At 51.5% G+C, this 22570-nt stretch overlaps 1 protein-coding gene across 2 annotated transcripts in view; it reads right to left on the bottom strand.

Moving 5' to 3' along the window:
• Positions 1-1347: 1347 nt before the first annotated feature.
• Positions 1348-22570, bottom strand: part of Col5a1 (collagen type V alpha 1 chain) — a 152245-nt gene continuing 131022 nt past the window's right edge. Inside the window, exons 57-66 of one of the 2 annotated variants that reach the window (XM_038335777.2) lie at positions 22510-22563; positions 21486-21593; positions 20057-20110; positions 19242-19277; positions 17859-17912; positions 16407-16662; positions 15519-15631; positions 12248-12316; positions 8377-8610; positions 1348-3978 (exon numbers count right to left, since the gene is read on the bottom strand). In XM_038335777.2, coding sequence (XP_038191705.1) covers positions 3832-3978; positions 8377-8610; positions 12248-12316; positions 15519-15631; positions 16407-16662; positions 17859-17912; positions 19242-19277; positions 20057-20110; positions 21486-21593; positions 22510-22563 — 1125 coding nt within the window. In that variant the 3' untranslated portion in view covers positions 1348-3831. Of the gene's footprint in view, positions 3979-8376; positions 8611-12117; positions 12187-12247; positions 12317-15518; positions 15632-16406; positions 16663-17858; positions 17913-19241; positions 19278-20056; positions 20111-21485; positions 21594-22509; positions 22564-22570 lie in introns of both variants that reach the window. The other variant, XM_038335778.2, reaches the window with a different exon arrangement.

The following is a 22570-nucleotide window of genomic DNA, read 5'->3' as shown; positions in this document are numbered from 1 at the left end:
TGCAGTTCCCAGGAAGGTGAGCCAGGCCATTTTCTTGCTGTGTGCTGCTTCATACAGGACACCACAAGGCTTTATCATCAGCTCCTACCGACCCTGCTGGAGGCCATTTCTGTGACGCCCATCTCTTAGAGGCAGCTTTCCACCCGTGCATTCCTGAGACCCCACCAGTGGCACCTCCTCCCACCATGGCTCCATGGACCTCCTATTCTGTGGGGCTCTTACATCCACCAGCCTTTGACAGTGTCAAGTCATTGGTGTCCCTTTCTGGAGTCACCCACTGCAACCCACAGGATGTATTGATGTCATCTGTTCCCACTCCAAGCCTGAATTCCAGCTGCTCAGCCACAGTAGCCAAGTTCTGGTGGGTGTGTCCCCCAGAGCTTTTCTCAACTGGCTATTTCGTTCAGCCCTGCGAATCCTCATTTCTGGAGGCTTTGCTTTCTACAGTTCAGGGCTGTTTTCCTCGGGATATTACCTCATCATTCACTTCCAAGCCTTGGAGCTATCTAGTTATCTGTGAGACTCAATGGCCTGCCTGTGTGACTATCAGCAGCTTTAGGCTGGGAAAGAAGGGAGGCCGCCCCTCCAGGACCAAGTTTTTCACTGTTCAGGGGTCATCAGGACAGTACTCTCAAGTGACCCAGTCTGTGAATCACCTTGGCAGAAACAGACGCCCAGGCTACTTTTTAGAGCGCCTGCAGAGCAGAGTGGTATGCCACCGGCCGCCGTGGGGCTGCGAACCACACTGAGATCCTCTGGCCTGGGGCTCGGTGGTAACAGGCATCCCTTGAGGTGCCTCAAAGTAGCAAAACCTGATTCCAGGAGTGATGGTACACGTTCCTGAGAGTCTGGTGGCTGTGACACCAGAACCTGCAGGGATGTTGCCACGACTGCTGATAAACAAAGAGCCGCCCCTTCAGAAGCAGGAAGTACACATCCCATTTGCTGAATGAAGGTCATTGGCGGAGGTGGACCACCTGTGCCTCCTCCAGCCACAAACAGTGTGATGTGATTATCTAGTTGCAAAGGGGTCACCTGATGGATTTGGTGACACGTCCCCTCAGGGTGTCAAAAGCCCAGGGTGAAAAGTAAGGCCTTTGAAATCAGCACCGGCTACATCCTAATACCCATTCATGGATACAAAGTAGCCCACAGCTGGGCCCACAGCAACATGAGCCATTCACAGCCGGTAGCCATTCTCCACACTTCCTAGAACAACCCTCCCCCCCCCCCCCCCCCCCCCCCCCCCCCCCCCCCGTTCATAGTTCTTAATGTCTGGGACTGTAAGCCAACAAAGCATCAGGTGGCAGAGGGCCTGGCCATGCAAAGGAAACAGCGGGTCAAGTCTCAGGTGTAAACAGTAAACTCCTTTATTGAGACACTGTTACAAGGATTCCTTTAGTACACGGTTTTAAAATATTTTCAAACACTCTTCCTGTGGAGAAGTGAAATTTTGAGGCTTCCAGTTGGACCTCTGGGAAATATACAATGTACCCTTTGGCCTGAAATTTTAAAGGACCCAAGGTCCTATATCTTTTATCACAGCATTCTGTTTATGTTTTTTGTGTATTTTCGCCACCATTTGCCCAATTATATATGGAGAAAGAGGGAGAGAGAGAGCACACACCAGAGAAAACGGAGACATAAAAAATGATGCCAGGAGCATTTCTGCAAATATAAGAAGTAATTTTTATTGTAAAATATTGAAGGTGAAGTGGACTGAGGAGAACAGGACACATTTTAGACTTCAATACAAATTGCAACTTGGAGGGGAACTGACAGAGAATGGGGCAGGGTGAAAGAGCAAGTCAGATGGGGAGAGAGGCAGACACCGAATCACATGACCTACACAGAATCCACAGGGCATCACATGGCCATCTTCCAATATGGCTTTTCTCACGCAGAGGCACGCACAGCAAGTGGTCCCTGGCTCACGATGGCATCCTGGCTTTCAGGAGCGACCTCCAGGCCAGGCTTTTCTTTGGCAAGAGTAAAACTTGTTCTTGAGGAAACCTGGGGATGCCTGTTGGTGGCGTTCATCAATCCTGGTCACTCCCGGGTGCTTCGTTGTGGTTTCCTTCACTTTGGGGTGGGGTGGGGAGAGGAGCACCAGAGCGTGATGGCTGACTCCCTGGGCACCATAGCCTCCTCATGGTGGAAGGAGAGGCATGACAGGCGTGGGACTCACAGTGAGCCATTCTTTTCTCTTGCTGGTCCTGGAGACCTCTGCACCCAGAAGGCAGCCTCTCCATCACACACACCTTGGAGGAGGAAGAAGACGACAGCATGCAGAGGGATCCATACCGACCCCAGAACTGACACCTGCGCCCAGAACACCCCTCTGGTGGAAACCCAAACAGCAGCCCTGGAGCCACGAAGTCCTTCTCTCAGTCCACCTGCTGCTCACAGGGCAGTCTGGCTATCAGCGTGGGCACCCAGTGGCTTCCATCCCATCCTTGGCACGCACACAGAAATTAGCACCACGAACATTCAGCAACTGAACACGATCATGGATACGCAATGTACCATGCAGGAAGTCTTTGTTTTGCGCGTGTGTTTTCAAATGAAATAAGCGGAGCCCGGAGGGGATTCAGGCTTCTGGAAGGACTCCCCACCATCATGAACACGCGGTGCCTTCAAGGAAAAAAGGTCTCTGGCACCAATCTGATCGTTAGGTTCTTGGCAAAATCTCAGAATGTAGAAAATTGGCCAGGGTAAAGGCAGGTGGGGGAAAGGAGGTGCAGCAGGCACCCTAATGCAGCCTCTAGGACACATAGCACCACAAGAGACAAGTGTAAAAAAAAATCAGCACCAATGTTCATAGTTATTTATCATCTACAGAACACGTGGTTCTCAAACCCTGGACACTGTCCCATCAGCCTCTGCAGGAAGAAACACGGAAAAGGGAAGCAACCAGGATTAATTTAAGCCTGTGTTTTAATCTGAGTGCATGTAGGAAAGGCAGGATCTCAAATGCCTATTTTTCCCTCCCCATAAAAAATTATCCAGAGCTAATCAAAAAGAAAAAAAATAATTAAAAGTCTGGAAAGGGCCCAGGCACCTGCAGTGGTGATGCAGTTTCTTGCTGACTGAGCAAATTTCCAATTTATTGCACTTTCTTGTGGGGATGGGGAGGGGGAGGAGTGAGGAGATGCCCTCTACAGAGAGCCGATTGCAAGCCCGAGCTGGTGCCCCGTCCCAGCTGCCCGCTCTCCCCATGGGCCTGAGGCTGGGTTTCCATGCGAGATTGAAAGCCAGGCACACTTAACATTTATAACAATACAATACAAATATTTACTTAAAACTCTCACAAAAACATAAGCACCTTTAATCCATCGGAAAGGCACGTGTGGAATGACATTTGGCCTCTGAGTGGATGTGTTGAGGGTTGTTTAAAAAAAAAAGAAGGCTTTGGCGACCTTTATAGGACCACCTCAGAGCATCTTTTGAAGGTCAAGGGGGATACATATCTTCAAGTTGCATCTTTTTAAGTGATTTCCAAATACTGCCCCACCCTGACTCCCTACCAACAGTCCATGAACGCCTTTAATGAACCTATCAGGAGAGCTGGGGACCAGGGCCTGCAGCGTGGCAAGAGGCTGTGGTGTGGTTAGGTCATGTGATTCGGCTCCGTGGCGGGACACGGCTCTTTCCCTTTGTTCTCTCTGGGTGTGGGGTCCAAGGCCACGGAGGGTCCCTCCGAGGCATAGATGAGTCAGGCAGGCAGGGGTGAGAAACGTTCACTGTCCGGGATGGGCCGTGCACAGGACACCCACAGGTGGGGTGCTGAGGTCACGAGGTTGCTCTGAAGACCGGTGGGCTCAGCAGCTCCTAACCCAGGAAGCAAGCTGGTCCCACTTCAAATCCAAATTTCTGTGAGGCTTCACCAAAGTCGTTGAACATGATGTCCACAATGGGGACTTGCTCCACTTTGGGGGTGTCGATCTCCAGCACCGTTTTCTGGTAGCCTTTCTTGGTCTAGGAAGGGGGAAGAAGGTGAAGGCAGTTAAAACTGGGGGCTTCTTGTGGTGGTTAAGGTGTTTAGGTCACCTACCACCCCTGACCCAGGTCCTCCTCTGCCCCAAGACTCTACCAACTCCCTGAGCCACCAAGAACAGCAAGTTGGAGGAGAGGTGATGGGACTTCCCGTAAGACTTCACACAAGAGCTGCCATCCCAGGCCTCTCCTGGACAGGCGAGGTAACTTTCCTTACTACCTGTTCCAGAGAGAACTGGGTAGACTGAGGCACAGAAGGGCCACGATAGTTCAGAGTCTGTGCCCTCCTGTAATCAGATCAGCACTTTTGAGCGGAGCAGGACAAAGCTCTGGTAGGAAAAGCTGGCGGAGCCTCAGGCAGGTGGGGGGAGTTGCCAGCAGAGTCAACCCTCTCAGACCAGAATATAGGGAGGACATGAGTACTTCTGTCCCCAACACCAAGCACACTTCTTAACTTTGTGTGTCAAGAACATTTATCACAAAAGACAATCTGGTTTGCCCACTCTGTCAGCTTCCTTCAATGGTGCCCAGTGTCTCCCTTTTCCACCACAAATCTTGGGCTACCCACTGGCCCCCTGTCTTCTACTATCATGGATGTAGGCTGCATTTACATGCAACTGTGTCTGGCCTGGGAAGGCCTGGAGAAATCACGAGGAGAAAGCAGATGGGCAGCAAGCATCTCCTTTGTGGGTACCACATGCCAGGATGCAGCCCGGCAGAGGATCCTCTGCTGACCCTGTGTCAGTCCTGAATCTTTCATGTTTGGTGCCCAGCTGCAGGGCCTTCCTTTGCATGGGTACCCCACATCCAAATAGGAGCCCAGTTACTCAAGACGATTGTGGGATGCTGGGCCTTGGAGAGATGATTGGACCACGAGGATGGACCCCTGGACCCCTCATGAGTGAAACTGGTTCCCTCATGAAGACCTTCTCTATCTTTGCCATGTGATAACACTGCAAGAAGGCAACTGTGCACAACCCAGGGGTGATGACCACAACCTCGGGCTTCCTGCTTGTGGAACTGTGGGCAGCTCCCATGGTTTGTAAGCCACTTAGGTGATGGTCATGGCCAAACCAACCCAAGCCACCCTGAGCCACGGCTGCAAACAAAGCCACTCTTAGGTTTCTGATATCAGACCTGAGCGCACTGGTAAATTTCTTTGTGTAAAACTGCTAAGCTCTGCAGGTTAAGTCGTTACAACAGCATGGCTACTTGACATCTCCAGCAGGAGTGTGGAGGGCTTGCTCAGAGTGCAGGGGTGAGTGCGGGAGTGGGCAGAGAGAGTGCAGGGGTGAGTGTGGGAGTGGGCAGTGCCTTCTCTACCCGGCACGAGTGTCCAGTCTTCCCTGCTCTCAACGTCCACTCTCCCCAGGCCCCACCCACCCACAGTTGTCCTGATAAGACCCCTCTGTCTTGTGCTCAAAGCCAAGCTAGGGATACACCAAGGCCCAGGAACGTTTGAATACTGCAGGCTCTGCCTATTCAGATTGACTTGGAGTGGATTCAGAATCTGCAAAACTTTCTTCAATGGGAGTCTTAGAAGATTTTGTCATCTATAGTTTTCTGGCTGTCCCTTGAGAAACACAGAAGGAACTTGCCACCAGGAAGCCAGCACTAGAACCCGGTCCAGTTTGAGGGCTGCTCTGGCCAGGGATGGGTGATCATACCCTTGCACTTCCAGGGTCACCTAAAACTTACTATGTGATATATCTGGGGGCTAGAGAGATGCTCAGGGTTAAAATGTTCGCTATGCAAATATGAAGAGAAGTTTGAATCCTCACAAATACATATAAATGTGGCAGCCCACCTGCAAGTCCAGCTTTGGAAGACAGAGATGGGATCCCAGAGCGAGTGAGCTAGCAAGACAAGCCGCATCAGTGAGCTCTACATTTGATTGAGAGACACTGCCCCAGTGATTAATATTGATGATTCCCAACAGACCCCAATGTTAGGGCTCTGCATGTGCACATACATACATACACACACACACATATATACACACAAACAAGCTTGCGTGCGAGCATGTATATACGCAAGTGCATGTATACGTGAATATGTGCTTATACATGTAAAACATGCATATACACAAATATGTACATCATATACATAAAAAATATAAAAGAAAAAAAAGGGGCAGTGGCCCGTGCCTTTAATCCCAATTCTCAGGAGGCAGAGGCAGGGGGATTTCTGCAAGTTCAAGGCCAGCCCAGCATACATACTGAGTTCTAGGATGGCAAGAGCTACACAAATAAATTCTGTCTCAAAAAAAAGAAAGGGGAAAAATCTGGCTATCTTCAGGGGCTGGACTTTCATACCCATGAAGCTAACTGTGGGGTAGCTGAGAACCTCACCCTCCTGGCCAGGTTAGGGAGCCAGAACTGGCTACTCCTCATGTAGGCCCTGTTATCTTGGGCTCTGCTCCCCGACCCAGACTTACAATGAGGTCAACAGCCTGGCCTCTCCTGGACCCTGGAAGGTGGTAGAGTCTTGGGAAGCCATGTGAGGTCAGTGATGGGGGTTTCCATTTTTGTATACCAGTGAGTCATGTACCTACAGGCTTACAGCAGGCACCACTCCCTTCCTTTATGGCATTAGCATGGAGTGGGTCTCTCTCTCCTACTCCGGGGACCACCGTGTGTGGAGCTGGCAGGCGATTTCACATGGATTTGTGGGGCCCCGTTGCTCCAATTATCAGAGCGCTTAGAGAGGGACGCAGTTAAAGAAGAGACATAAATAACCATCGCCAGCTAGCAACAGCCCCCCAGGGGCACACAAAGCTGCACAAACAACGGGATTGATGTAGAGTGACTCCTGGCCACCCCACAGGGCCGGCTGCTTGGCAACCCCCTCAATCAGGCTACCCAGCCACACAATACCAGCGCTGGAATTCCAATTTCAGTGGCTGTGATTACAAAATGAATCAAGTCGGCCTCCCAGGGCTGAGCAGGCCCTGGCACCACTGGCCTGCATGTGGAGGACAAAAACCCCCTGAAGGAGCCCTGCAATTGAATGAAAGGATCGTGACCTTTCAAGTTGTGGCTGGACTTCTCCGGGAATTGGGGGCGGAGAGCATGTTGGCCACCCCAGCCAGTCTTGCTTGCTGTTCCCTTTGGACTGCCTTGAGCCCCGGGTGTCCTGCTGGTCTGTCCCCTCCAGTACACAGAGCGAGTTTTGTTTTGTTTTGTTTTGTTTTGTTTTGTTTTGTTTTATCAGTGGGTTATTCTGTTCTGAGCCATTATTTCCCCACCTTTTCCAAAGCAGGATTTTCTTTCAGGAGTAAAAACAGGAGGGGGCTGTTTCTCCCTCTCTAGCCCAGTGGACTTCTGTCATCTTACACTTGCCTCGGCATCTGTGGATGCTGAGGATGCCACAGCTCATAATGATGCTCAGTGCTGCGGATAGAATAGCCCTCCCCATGAGAAGACGGTCAGTGTGGGCTATGGTCAGGAGAGCTTGCATTTAGCTCCACACTTCCACACTCTCTCTGGGTCAGCCTGCCATTGGAGGTGTATAGAGAGCTCCTCAGTATGGTTGGCTCCCGCTCAGAAGTCCAGTGCTGGACTGGGGAGACATTTCCATCAGCAAAGTGCTTGTCATGTAAGCATGAAGACCAGAATACGATCCCTAGAACCCACATTTTAAAAGCTGGGTATGAGGACTAGAGAGATGGCTCAGTGGTTGAGAGCACTTGTTACTCTTGCAATGGACCTAGGCTCAATCCCAAGCCCCCACATGGTGGCTCACAACCATCCAATGGCTCCAGTTCCAGGGGATTCAATGTTCTCTTCTGGCCTCCATGGGCACCAGACGTGCTTGTGGTACATAGACATACATGTGAGCAAAACACTCACACACATAAAATAAAAATTAAATAAATCCTTAAACTAAAAGCCGGGTATGGTGGCACCTGCTAGCAATCTTGGTGCTGGGGGTATGTGGCAGGGGAAGGCTACCGATTCCTATAGTTCACTGGCCAGCCAGCTCGACTTACTTGGCAAGCTGAAGCCAGTGAGAGACCTTGTCATTTTATAGGAGTGACAATCACTTGTGCCATCCACAGGCACCCCCACATACTAATACATACAAGTGCACACACACACACACACACACACACAAATAAGACACATGCTTCCATACATACAAAGGTGCCCAGTTTGTGTTCTCACCCTGCCCAGAAAAGAGCTACTTAAATAGAAATGATCTCTAAACTCCAAAACCGGACCTGTCCAAGTCAGCTACACTCTGATATGGCCAGGCTGGAGGCATATTTGGCCCCTGATACATCTCCAGTATACAGCTCAGGGAATAGTACGCAGAAGGTATAGCAACGCACCCAAGGGGGGCATACAAGGTGACATCACGGGCACATGTGATACTCACAGCACAGCCATCCACCAGGGCGCGGATGTAGGGGTTGTTATCGTAAGACATCTCCTCATCGTTGGAGCCCAAGAAACGGATAGCCTTGTCGTAGCTGCCTGTGGCGGCATCCTGCCAGGCCACTGACTGATAGCAGTTGTAGGTGATGTTCTGGTGGGCGGAGGCACTCAGCAGCCGCAGGAAGGTCATTTGTACCACGCCCACAGGGTTGCCTTCAGCATCCACATAGGAGAGCTAGGGGGTGGGTATAGTAAGGGAATCAGCAGGATAGAGATAGAGCAATGGCCACAGAGTTGCCCACATCCAGAGGGCTTCACCCAAGCCCAACTCCCTGAGGTCACTGCCTGGAAGCTTCCAGACTCCTTGCCTCAAGGCCAGCACATGGAATAATCTCCTGGGAGCTCCGGGATCAGGAGTCTAGTGAAAATACACCCTGTTTCCTTCAGGGACTGACAGTCTGCTTATTACCCTTCACCCAGCAATCTCCAGGTCCAGCGCCCACACTGCTTCCTCCAGAAGCCTGCCTGGATCAGGTTTTCCTACACTCGACCCTCTTTTCTGTCTCTAGCTTTCAGGCCATGTCTGAGGAGCCAACCACTTCCTCCCCACTTGGCTGGGTCTGCCTGGCTTGACTGCACTGAATGAACGTTATGTTTCGTTAAGACCTGCTCTCTCATCTACGGGACACAGACGGTTCCACACTCCCATCAGTGAGTTGGGGTGCTGGGAGCAAGAGGCAAGGTCTCTCTTCCTCGGATCAAATGTATGGGAATAAGGCCTAGGAGTGGAAACAGCTCCTGGGGTTCTGGTGACCACATCCTTTGCTGCCCTGATAGTTCTTGAGTGTTCTATCTGACCCTGAGCCTTAACAGGAGTTCTTCTCTCTCCTGGGCACACAGCCATAAGCAGGAGATGCTATGACTGTCATGTTTGGTCAAAGCTCTGCCACTGCTCCTCACTGTTCCTGAACACAGCCCTGAGGTTATGTGCATCAGCTCAGGTCCTGTGTTCCAGTGCCTGTGTGTTATCATCCTTGGAACACATATACCACAAGTACAGAAGCTCAGCCTCTTGTCCCTGTCACTGTGCTTAGCAAAGGAAGGTGGCATGGGCTCTTGTGGAAAATGGAAGGCCACCTGCTGAGTGTTCAGTCTGTTCACAGTTCCACCTGTGAATCTGCTAGATTCAAGAGCTAGAACAGCCAAGAGACCCTTGAGAATGGCTTGGATGGATGATGAACCAGCCTGAGTAGGACCTGAGTTGTGTGGGAATTTGAGTGACCTGGAGTACCCCAGAGGTACAAGGGTATCCTCTTCTGTAGGGATTCTGAGACAACAAACAGGCTATCCTGCTGACCACTGGCCATAGCAAGCAAGAAACGCGGGTCTCCGGAGACAGGACCCTCACTGGAAGGCTCCACTCTCCACAGCAAACTAGGAACCGCATCGGGTAAAGAGAACGCCACTTGGTAAGTGGCTTCCACAGTGTCATTAGTATCTCAAGCCACTTTGCTCTGCTAGGTGCAGGCTGGCATGGGCATCCTGAGAGGAGAGTCTCATTTTCTACATCTCTTTTGCAGGGAGTTTTCTGAGGTGTCAGCATTAGCAGGGGTGTAAAATTCTTAGTTGTGGAACAAACCACTGGCTTCCCAGCCTGGGGGTGACTAGACGATTCTCTCCAGGCAAGGACTAGAGGGCTCAGCTGGGCAGGTCCTGTAATGACTTTTCATTAAGGAAAGGAGGTTGGCAGAGGTTCGTGTCTCACTCTGGTAATCACATCTCCGGTTGGCTGCTGCTCTAACACTGCTCTGTGTTGGCCACTCCAAAGGACATGAGGCAATAAAGGAATGCCCGGGCAATGTTGGGTCTGGTACAGGGCGCGGTGATCAAAAAAACAGTGACAACTTCAGAACCCATGTTTTCAGCAGTAATGGGAGGAAAGAATGGGGTGGTGGAGCCAGGCCAGGACCCTGTCCTTCCCACCGTGGCACTAGGACACCATAGTGGTTCCCAAGCTTCTGGCAAACGTCATTCCCTTGGAGGCAGCTCCAGAAAACCCACAATCAGACTCTCAGAGGAAAATGCATACCAACCAGTGGTCTGGGCATCTGGCGTTCCTGGGAGGTCACGTGACTGACTCGAGAAAAGACACATGCCGCAGCAGAGGCAGAGCTGGCACCAGACACAGAAGGACCCAAAGCTCCAGTACTATCCCGGGTTGGATCCCAGTCTTTAAATGGCCCTGCCCTGGGGCATTTCCTGCCGTCTCAGTGTGAGCAGCCATCTTAGGCATCTCAGAAAGAGATTGGCTTCTTCTCTGCCCTCCAGTTACTATGGTTGTTACTGGGAGCTGGGAATGAGGCAGTGGAGCCTGGAGGCAGGCTGGTTTGCCGTGGATGGTCCCTGCACCCCTGTTCCTGGCAGCCAACTCAGGGTAAAGGTCAGAGGAGGCTGCCTAGGCATTCTATGGCTATTTGCTTCTTCAGCAAGGATAGTGGTGGGCGCCCCCTTGGGGACCTGGACTACACTAGGTGGAAGCCATCTTGGAAGGGGAGAAGCCAGGCCAACCTCAGGCAGATAGGACCCAATGGATCTCAGACCTGGGGAGTCTCACCCTCTTCTTGCCTCAAGTCTCCTGCCACTGCTCACTAGGCCTCCCCCACCACAGGTCCTTCTGTGTGCCAGTGGTTCTCTCTGAAGGAAGCAGAAGAAGCAAAGGAGAGGAAACAACAAGGAGGAAGCCCAGCTCCCAGCAAGGAAAGAGAAGGCTGTGGGGGCTGGAGCCAGAAGAACACAGGCCTGCAGCTTCTGTGCACAGGCCGAGCACCTCAGGACCCTGACAGACAGCCAGACATGCCTCCAGGCAAAGGGATGACAGAGAGGATGGTCCCGGAAGCCACTGAAAGCTCGGATATGCACGGCTCTGTGCTCACTAAAGGTGGAGCCTTGGTGCAGCATTGAGAGGCAGTGGAAGCCCAAAAGGGGTTTGTGTGAGCAAGGACCCATAGGGTGAGGCCCACTAGATGGCTAGATGGAAGAGGAGAGTCCAAAGAAGGTGTGTGGGCTCTATTCGGAACCCGAAACCTGGAGTCCAGCAAGGTGTCACAGAGTTCTGATGGGACTTTAGGAAAGGTTCAAAGTGCTAAGGGGAAGATGTCCTATTGAGTGGGAATGAATCGAAGCAAGTTCCTGGCCTCCGTGCTGGCCACATGAGCTTTCTGGTTGATGTTTTAAGATATTTTCACCTCTAAGGTGATGGGGTTCTGAGGTATACCTCCCATGAGTTAAACACAGACTAATATGTGAGGGGCAAGTGGAGACTTCAAGGCCAACAGCCAGAGCCCATGGGCCTTGCACAGCCCAGGAAGAGGATGTAAACAGCAGCAGCCTGGACGGACCCTCAGTGAACCACCTCATCTGCTGTGCCCATGGACTTATGGATGTCGTCAGCCGGGGTGTGCCATCTGTCAATGGCATGTGACTTTACTGGAGCTCCTACCTCCAGCTGTGGGTGCCCTGAGTCTCAGTGAGAAGCTACCCGCCTACTTCCAGGAGCGAAGGAACTCTAGGTGAAAGAGGAGGCAAGAGGAAGGAACATCACACCCATCGGACCTTGCTGTCAGGCGTGTGGAGCAGGTTGGCCTAAAGGGCATTAGCAGGTGTGGCCCCAACTGCAGTCAGTCCCAGGCAGCACCCAGAGCCAGGCCGAGCCGCAAGCAGACAGCGTGAGGCGGCCACTTACCAGGGAACCCCGTTTGTACTGACTATACCAGGTGGAAGGCTGCTCTTTGGGCCAGCGGGCCATTTTACTCTGCAAGATAGGAGATGGCGGTTTTAAAGTGACAGCTGCAAAAGACGTGGGGTCACCTTACCAGTTTCCCACGCTTGAATTCACTGAACCAGGAACCTGGGTTTTCTTTGGGCCAAGAAGTGATTCTGGCCTACACATCAGGCAGGAATGGTGGGGAGGGAGAGAAACAGAAAATGAAAGGGTTACTTCTGCCTCCACAGATAGATCTTCCCAGCTTTCCCAGCCCGTGTCGTGCCAAGGTAACTAGGCTTCCCTTAAGAGCTGAGGCCTTACCACGGTGACACGGGGTGACAACATCTCTGGAGCCCTACAGTGGCTAAGTACATGTCAACACAGTCATGCCAGGGCTAAAGACCACACCCTAGCAGCCGATGTGCACCAGGGCGTCAAGTGACATGAAAGGTACCCATGGGGCAGCAGACAGCAAATGCAGTAGTCTCGTGTCGGTGACAGGGAAAGTTGCAGCCAGCATGCAATGTGTGGACATCGCATCCCATTCTCAATCTTGAGACACAGCAGACTGGGCTCTTCAGCTACACCTGCTACTGCAGCAACATGGGCATTCCCACTGTGTGGGAGCTGCAGAGGGGTGTGTGTGTGTATGTGTGTATGTGTGTATGTATGTATGTATGTATGTATGTATGTACAGTATATGTACATATGCATACGTGTTTTTGCATGATATGTGTGTGCATAAGGTACATGAGTGTGGCGTGAGTTGAGTACATAGCCATATGGGAAGCTCCCTCCATGTTGGCTGGCTGCAGGCCATGGGAAAACCAGGCTGAGACTGAGCCGGAAGCTCCCTCCCTTCTGATTGACTTCCTTAGCACTAGGGGGCACTAAATAGGCACTGGGGGGGGGGATGGAGAATTGTCCCTAACAGTCCTGCTTAGTTATGCGTCCTGCAGGCTATTCTACCAACAAGCCAGACAAGATGTACACATGGCTGCCATAGTGATACAACTTTTATGGTGTAACCAGCTGATTTTCAATAGGCTTAAGACCCACTTCCCAGCAGGGAATTCACATCCGGAACTGGAAGGCAGGGGGAAAAGCCCATGGGTGGGGAGATAACAGGCTCTAGCAGGGAGGCCACTACACTGCTTTGTTAATGTTGTGACACCCCTATCAAGTTGCCTTTAACCACTGGTGTTTGTAAACACAACTCACAAGTCTCAGAAACCTGCTCTGGCTTACAGGACACACAAGGCCCCTTCAAAGGCTATAAAATCCATGGGAAGAAGAGGTTCTCTGACCAGCCACACTGCCTGCCAGTCACGAATCCAATGCTGCAGCTTTTGTAAGTTGTAGGCCTGGGGCGGAGGTCTTTTCAGTGAGACAGCCGCCTCTGAGTCACCCAAGAAACTCACAGCTTCGCTCAGCTAAACCTGGGTAAAATCATTTTTTGTTCTTTGCTCTGTTGTTGGTGCCCTATCTGAGGTGAAAAGATGTTTATCATTGTCTCCCCAGAAAAAGTCATATAAGAGGGGTGTGTGTGTGTGTGTGTGTGTGTGTGTGTGGGTGTGAAGGTCTTCACTGGGGACTTGTGGTCTTTGGGGTCCTTGGAGCTGTTAGGTAATATGCCGTGACAAGGGAACAAAGGCTGCCCCAAAGCCTCTTGTACTTTCAGTGCTATCCTTCATCATGGGCTTACTTCTGGCCTCCCTAGGGGAATCTCACTTCGGGTCTAGTGGGTGACTGAGCCTCTGTAGGTGAGGGTGGGAGGTGGCATCTCTGGATTGACTCACTGTAGGAGGAGGAAAAGAGAGTCCTCCAGATAGCCTGGGCCCAGACTGGGCTGAGCTGCTCCTTTTGAGACCATATTTGGGACCCGGGTCCAGATGTTAAGTGGGGAGAGGAAGAGATATGAGACACTATTGATTGCCCCCTTGAGCTGGGCGGGTGCTAGGACAGAACAGATTTCTGGGAAAATGAGGTGTCCTGTCTGCCGAATCACCAGAATCCTCCACTTTTCCCTGTTGTTTTCAGATCTAACAGTCAAGGCCACACTCGGAGCAGTTCCTCCCAAGTTAGAGACAGAGAGCACAGGCTTCAACTCTGACTTCTGCTCAAAGCTGCTCCAGGCCCTGGAGCCTCATGTCCCAGCGCTGCTAGGAGAGGGTCTTTTCATCCTGGACAGTGCAGCCCTGGCCCAGCCTGTAGTTCATACATTGGAAGAAGCAAAGAGCCAAAGTGCAGGGTCTATAAAGACTCCATGTGACCCAGCCCCAGATACAGCTTGGCTACTAGCGGCTGGCTGGAGAGGGCCGAGCGCCAAGGCGGGTGAGAAAGGTCTCTTAGTTTAATTCTGTACCCAGCTCTGGCCAGATGGAGGAATCCAAGACCCATAGAGTAGATGCTCAGGTCTCAGACCTCTACTAAGCCCTGGCTTGTCTCTGGGAATCCAGGAATCCAGGATGCAGGAGGGATGGATGGATGTCAAGCCTATGAATCTCTCACCCCTGCTCTGCTCCTACTGCCAGTGTGACCCAAGGGCACGCTGGTGCTTGCCACTTTTATGGTGTGATTTAGGGAGGGGATGGAAGCCCCAGGGAACCCTTATGCTCCCTCCAGCAGGAACTCACTCCCCAGGTGACAGGGTCACAGGAGGCTGTGGTGTGGAACCCGTGCATACCTGCTGTGGGATCCAGGAAATGGCATGGGAAAACTATGAGCCATCCCAAGCCAGATGGATGGACCCTGAAGTTGGGGTCATGGCCACATCCTCAGATATGGAAAAGGCTCATCCTATTCCTGCCTGTTCTAGGCCAGAGTCGCCTTGCTACAGATTCCCACCACATAATTTACATACCCATCACTTGCACACAAATTCTATAGAACGGAGCTCCTGAAAGGCCACAGGGGTGACTAACTGATCTCCCACAAAATCTGCTGAGTCAGAACCCGCTATCTGCTCACAGATTCTTCACAGATACCCCTGCCTGGCACCTGAGAGGACGGGGACAAATTCCACAGAAATAAGATGCCACTCCCGGTTTAAGCACAGCATCCTCTAGATGTCTTGGGCTCGTCATCACACTTGTCCCCAAAATTTTAGGTTGGTCTGGGTTGTGGTGCTTCTGAGAGCCCCAGGGAGGCTGGAGGGGCACACTCAGGGCAGCCTTTCTCCTACTTGCTGGGACCTAGGCTGCCCTGCCGCCACGTGCCTGAAATATCTCATCTCAGGACCACTTAAGAGTGACTTCCAGAAGAATGCTCTTGGTTCCAAAACTGGCTGGTCTCTGACTTTTAGCCCTAAAGCTGCATACACACAGGAAATACTGAAGCCCTGGCTGGAATGGAAGCAAGCGGCTGACATGAGTACTCACCCCCTCAGACTTCTTGTCAGGGAAGACACACGTGGATCCTCCGGCTGTGAAATTGCAGTAGACTTTGAAGGAGTCCCTAGAGCACCCCTGGTTGGGATCGACCCAGTATTCACCTGATTTCAGAGACAGGGAGGCAGATTCATGAGAATGGCTCTCCAGACAGCGGCAGAAGCCACCGCAACATTTCAGTCTGGCTGTTAAATGCCCAGCCAGGGCCATAAAGTCACCAATACAGCCTTCCTTCCTCATCTCATAGTGCTTCCCTTCTCCTGTGGGAAGCATAAAGAGTAGCAGACAGCCCTGCTCACAAGAACAGAGCCGGGGCATGCAGCACACCATGTACGTGTCTGCTGACCTTGATGGGTGGCCGACAGAAAGGCAAAGAATGTCCTGAAACAAACCTGGAAACTCGCAAGTGCGGAGTCAGAATTTACTGGAATCAGACACCCCTCACATCTGGCAGGAGCTATGTCCCTACTTACTGGGGGAAGACAAGCTGGATTTGGTTTGCTGCTCAATAGGCCCTTGGTTTGAAAAGGGTGAGGATGAAGCCCCATGGTTCTGCCAGTGTTTAAAACCCGCCTTCCTGAGCATCGCACATCCTGACATCAAGCTGCCTTCAGGGTCGGCTAAGTGCCAGGCCAAAGGCATTTCATACACTGTCCATTTACCACCACAAGGAATGTCTCTGTCCCCATTTTACAGATCAGGAGCAATGAGGCTCAGAGTAAAGCAGCCTTGAAGCCTTGGTGCTCAGCCTGTCTGGCCTCCCCTGATTGTGCCACCTCCCTCGCTAATGAGGGTCTAGCCTAGGCTTCCTCCCACGGACAGGGAGTGAGTGAGGCGTGGCTCTGACTGGCCTAGACTCCCACTGTGGCCCGCCCTCACCATCTGGGAAGTCAGGATGGCAGAGCTGTAGGTCTTTGCAGGTCCTGGCGGGGTTCTGCTGTGTGCCCAGTGGCCGCTTCATCTGCTCAATCTCCTGCTTCAGGGAGTTCAGGGAGCCGAAGATCTCCTCCATGCCATCTGCGTAGTCCACATAGCTCTCCCCAGCCCCGTCGTCCAGGAGCTGGCTAGCATCGATGTTCCGCCGAGTCCGCGATGCCTGCATTGGCAGGGGCTGGATGACCTCCCCGGGAGGGCCCTGGGGTGCAGAAGAAAGCAGTCATGGATGGGAGTGGACAAGGATGGGCCTGTCCCAAGGGCAGAGTTAAGATGATCCTGAGCCAGAAATCTGGGTCCCTCGGGCTCTGTGTCCTGGGTTGGAAGGACAGCTGCCAGGTCACACTGTTTGCTCACTCCTTCCTGTATCCTGAATATTCCATGCCCATCCACTTGCTCAGGCTAAGTGCCTTTCTCCCCTGAGCCCAAGGCCCTGCCTTTTCTCCAGAATTTAGTGGCTCAAGGCCTTAGTTTTGCATGTTGTTCTGTCATACAACAACACACATGCATAATACTCATATAGAAACACGCCTGAATGTTTTTACATTCTTATTCATAAATATTCACATGCATACTATGCATTTAGAAACACATACATTCATGTTCACAATATACATAATATATACATCTACACATATACATGTTCGTACATGTATATTCATATATATACATACATGCACAATACATACATAAAGAAACATGCATATTCACAACACTTACATATAGAAACCCTAACTCTGACACATAAATGTACAATATACATAAATACATACACACATATGCATGCATGCTCACACATACATATAAGCACATATATAATATATATGTAGAAATAATACAATACACATTTCATGTTCATACACACATGCACAAAATACATATATGCATACTTGCATGAACATGCATGTTCCTGTATACACATACATATAAACATTCATAATACATATAAACACGTGTACACATATACAAAGAGAAGTGCATATAGCATAGAGAAACATGAATGCACTTATATGCATATTTACACACATATTTACACAAATATTACACATTACACACAAATGCACAAGCCCATACTTACAAACATGTATACAGGCATAAGTTATTACTTATAAATATGAATATATACACATAATTAAGTACACACAAGCATGTACAGTCTTATGACACACTTACATAGTCACAAACATACATGCACGTTGCCTCTCTCTCTGGCCAATAATCCTACCCAGGGCAAGTCAGCCCATGAGCTCCGTGGACAGGCCTGTGACACTGACAGCCCCCTCTGCATCCCCGGGGACCAGCCTCGGGGTACGCCGTCTGAGTTTCACTGCATCTCAGACAGCGAGCCCCACAGCAGATGCTCCCCCAGTCTCCCTCCACACTTCACAGACTACTCACGGGTGGGCCAGGGAGTCCTGGGTGGCCTGCCTCGCCCTTTGGGCCAGTGGGACCCTGTGGAGAAAGTGACAAACCAGTAATTGGTCACCGGGCCTTCTGTGATCTGACGGACCCAGCAGCTCCAGAAAGGTCAGGACAAACTGACAAGGCAGGCAAGACTTCTCTTCCTGAGGCTGGCACCCTCTACAGCAGGGAGCAGACAGCCCAGAAAGACAGGAGACAGGTATAAAAAAGAAAAGAAAATGCCAACGCCAACAAACGGGTTTATGGAAGCATGCCAGCTGCATGGGCCATAGGGAGAAATGTAAGCCCAGCCCTCAGCAGGACTCCATCCACCTCAGCCAGCAGGGTCCTTATCAGAGAGACTAAAAGAAGTGCTAGAGAGGACGGGACACCGATGGTGGGGACGCAGAAGAGGTCGGCATGGTGCAAACAAACAAGGTGGACATGCTACACCGTCTCACTGTCCCACTTCTGAGTAGAGCAAGGACACAGAGTCACTACATCTCTGTGACACTCGCACACCCCCGTGGTGGCTGCACTGAACACAGTAGCTAAGACGTGGGATCAGCCTAGGTGCTCCAGCCAGTGAAAAAGGAATGTATCGTATACACACAGGAGCATTGCTCAGTCATAAAGGCCATCTTGTCTTGTGCGTGGGGACACGGGGGAGGGGTGACGACTAGGGGCACTCTGAAATCAGCATTACCAGAAGTTCAGTGTAGAATAATTTGAACATTAACAGTTAATAGAGAGTAGATGATAGAGGTTAGGGGAGGGGACCGGGACACTGCAAGGACGGAAGATGGATGATGGGTACGAAACATGGTTGCACGGAAGGAATAAAGCACGGTGTTCTATAACACAGTGGGGGACTGACACACCACATCCTAGCCTGCTAGGTTTCATGACTATATAGAGAGGCTGGAGGGCTCCAAACACAGAGTAACACTAAAGATGCAGAAACGCTAATGACTCCAGTTCGGTCAGGACGTGTCATACGCACAAAGTGAAAAGCCACACCGAGCCTGATAAATGCACGTGTTTGTTACATTAGCCAGAGTGCAAAAAGGTTGCAGGATCTGGCAGAGCTAGTTCGTCTCACTTGATTTCCTCCCACAGCACCGCAGGAACAGCTACAATTAAAATAATACTTAAAAGCAGCCAGCAATAGAGCGATAGAATCATATTTTTTCACCAAGGGAAATCTAGAGAAAACAAGGAATACCAACAACAAACAGTATAATGAAGAAAAGGGGAGGGGTGGAAAGGATCTCTATGGGCCCGAGTGGGCATCCAAGTGACCCACTTCCTAGAGGACTCCTCTCCCACCTCCAAGGTGGTCTCCGGTATCATGGGCCCCACCAAGGCAGAGTCACTTACCGAAGAGCCTTTAGCACCTTTGGGACCTGGAGGGCCCTGAAGAGAGCAGAGGTCAGAATGTCAGTAAACAGAGGGGCCCACAGCTCCTAGTTTCGCTCAGCCTGTCCCCGACCTTGCACTTGCCTGTCCTCTCTGCATTTGCCTGGCTGGTGGGCAGGAGGAGAGCTGGCAGTGGCTGCCACTCACCCCCAGGAGGCAGAGGGTGTCCGGTGAGAGGCCACCCTGCCCACAATGCTCAGCTTGGGAATGACATTTAGGCATCAAGAGTCAGGGAGTGTCTGGGCTCCTGAGGGGCCTGGAAGGAGTCAGCTGCTGGACATCCATGGCCATGTGAACCCAAGGTTCAATTAACACAGACAGGTCAGAGAGGGCAGAGCTCAGGGATGTGGGAATGGCATGTGGGAAACACAAGGGAGGCCTAGGCCAGGGTGCTGAGAGGACAGGTCCCTTATTCTCAAGGGTGGACTGAGATGGCCTGACTTGTGCGCATTAGGAAGAGGAGAGCCAAGACATTCCCCTCCCTCTTCCCAGATGCTTATAGAAGAATCTGCATTCTTTGGGATGGGGTTCAGGCATTAAAGTTTGTCCTTCCCTTCCCCTTTGGCAAGGCACCCAGGGGACTGGCACCCAGGGGACCAGCAACCCCTCTCCTGCTCCTGTGCCTTGGAACCCCAGTGTTGCATTATATACAAATAAATTCTGTTTCAACCATCTCTTCTGACTTCCTTGTGGTTCTCTAGCCCAGCTCGTCCATCTCCCTCCCCTCCTTGTATCCACTGGGTCCTACATCCCCTGCACCTGTCCTAGATACATACCGGCAGGCCAGGGGGCCCAGGAGGCCCAATTGGACCAGAGGGACCAGTGATGCCCTGGAAGGGAACAGAAAATGCAGGTTACCAGCTTTAAGATGGGGTGGGATTGAGGAAGGTGACAACCAAGCCTGGCAGGCAGCTGAAGTCAACCACTCTAGAGCTTACTCCACGGTGAGGGCCTTCACGCCTCCTCGCTGCATTAGACTGATTCACCAGAACACCAGCCACAGGCTGAGGTCCCCAGCCCCTCCCCAGGCCAGAAGGAACTATAAATTAAGACACCACCCCCACCATACACCACTGGAACTCAGAAAAGCCTGACCCAGCCTCCTGCCCAGCTTGGCCACATATCTCGGCTCTTGGTGTCAGGTCTCACCACAGGAGACAGGGGAAAGCAGAAAGTGTCCAGGAGTCTAGCCTGTCCAGCCACAGTCGACAGCCCAGCCTCACAGAGAAGAAAGTGTCTCCCTCCACTGTTAGCTCACAGAGCCTGGCCTCTGAGTCTCTAGTGTGTCCCATATTTCTCAAGCCTGCACGCTGGAGACACCTTCTACCTGTAACATGGCCAAGACCACACTGTGTGTGGAAAAACCAATGAACCTTCATGTACAGAGCTGCATAGTTTGAGTGCCACAGAAGCCTGGCGACACTTGGCAGTCAGAAAAACGCCCACAGTGGCCGAGACAAAGGCTCCACGGAGTCTCCTCCTTTGATGCCTTCCACTTCCAATATGACCTAAAGAGGGATGTCTACCATTCGCTCAGCCTCCAGAGGCTCCTGTCACCCCCACATTCCGCTGTCCTCAGGGATAGGCCAAGGTGTGGGTAAGCAAAGATCCCCAGATGTGAGTGGGTACAAAGTGGGGAGTCCCACTACAGTGAACGGGGGTTCCCCATGTGAACACGTGTGTCTTTTCTTCTGTGCTGTACACAAACTAACCCATTTTCAGCTTGGGCGTCTCTTCCACTTTACCTCCTACAGACAAACCAACATGCAGCCAGGGTTTCCTCCTAGCTGACCAAGACTGCAAACTAACCCACTACAGTGGATCCAGGGGAAGTCTGGGGTCAGAAGTGGGCATCTGTGGCAAGGGGAGGCAGGGATGTTAGGCGGCCATTGCTCTGCCTCTCTCCACAAGTGAACATGGCTCTGCCCACCATCACCTTCTGCCCAGCGAGTTAGTAAAGAGGGGCAAGGATTTGACTGCTCAGGCCCCCTGATTCTGATGGTTATCACACCAACGAGCTTCTGCTCTGCCCAGGACTTGGGTTTGGGGTAAGTTCTAACTTGTGCCTTGGGGACCTAGCTAAGTCCAAGTCCCCACTGGTCCCATCTGCAAAGCAAGATTTGAGATTCCACAGCAATGAGGGCATCCTCCCAGGCTCCAAGGGAAGCTAGAAACTGCTGTGGAGATGTTAGTTACTCTATGTACCTGTTCTCCTTTAGGACCAGATGAACCCTGGGGGCCTGGGAGTCCTCGGTCACCCTTTTCACCCTGCTCACCCGGAGGTCCGATGAGTCCAATCAGACCTGGATGGCCCTATGAGAAAATAAAGGTATGAGAAATTCACGCTACCAGTGCCCTGAGTCAACCGCACAGTGGGCCAGGCGACCTGGCACACGGCCATAACACAGGGAAATGTGTCATAGTTAACATGTTGAGGATTGAAAATAGGCAGAGGCCAGGCGACAAGAGAGGCCTCGTGGGCCCTTGCTGGTAAGGAACGTACCTGAAGAAACACACAGGGAGAGCCAGGGCATGGCTGAACAGTAAGGCCCTGGGCTAGCATGTGTGAGGCCCTGGGCTCAACTGCACAGTATTACTACCATCCTGGGCACTGAACCCCAGTAACAGCCAAAGGAAGGATATAGGGGTACCCAGACCCAGAGGCCACTGGATTTCCCCGAGGAATAGTTTGCTTACTTTAAACATGTATCCTCTTCCTACAAGGCCTAAGACTGACCCTGAATGGAAACCGCCCAGTGCTAAGAATGTTATATTCACTGAAACAGCTTTCAAGAGAAAAATCCACCATATCTGCCCTATACATCTTTTGGTTTCACATGAGTTTCTAGAATGTTCTGGCAGGACTTCCAGCTTCCATCATGTTAGCGAAGGATCTCAAAGTAGGAAAAGGTGTTCCTTGCTGTCTTCTCTAAGGACAGCTGCTTGTCTCGTGAGCCCATTTATTCACAAATAAATCAACGTGAGGAGGAGAAAAGCCACCAATCAGTTAATGATGCTCGGGGCTTCTAGAAGGTTCTTGTCAATTCTGGGGCTTCTAGGACACCTTGATATAGGCATGAGTCTCAAAGCCCTGGGTGTACTTCTCTGTCAATCTATCTCCAGGTCCTGCGACAGTCACAGCAGGTACTTGGTGGTAGGTCGGTAACGCCTATGGATGAGTTGATGGTGTTGCTATGGCAATATTGGAGTCCCCTAAGCCTTAGCTCACCTTTTCACCTTTGGGACCAGAGTCTCCTTTGAGTCCAGGGAGTCCTGGAGGACCCTGTAGG

This window comes from Arvicola amphibius, chromosome 7, assembly GCF_903992535.2.
Source record: "Arvicola amphibius chromosome 7, mArvAmp1.2, whole genome shotgun sequence".
In the NCBI taxonomy this organism is placed as follows: domain Eukaryota; kingdom Metazoa; phylum Chordata; class Mammalia; order Rodentia; family Cricetidae; genus Arvicola; species Arvicola amphibius.
Note: the sequence above shows the minus strand (reverse complement) of the source record. Positions and strands in the feature narration are given on the sequence as shown.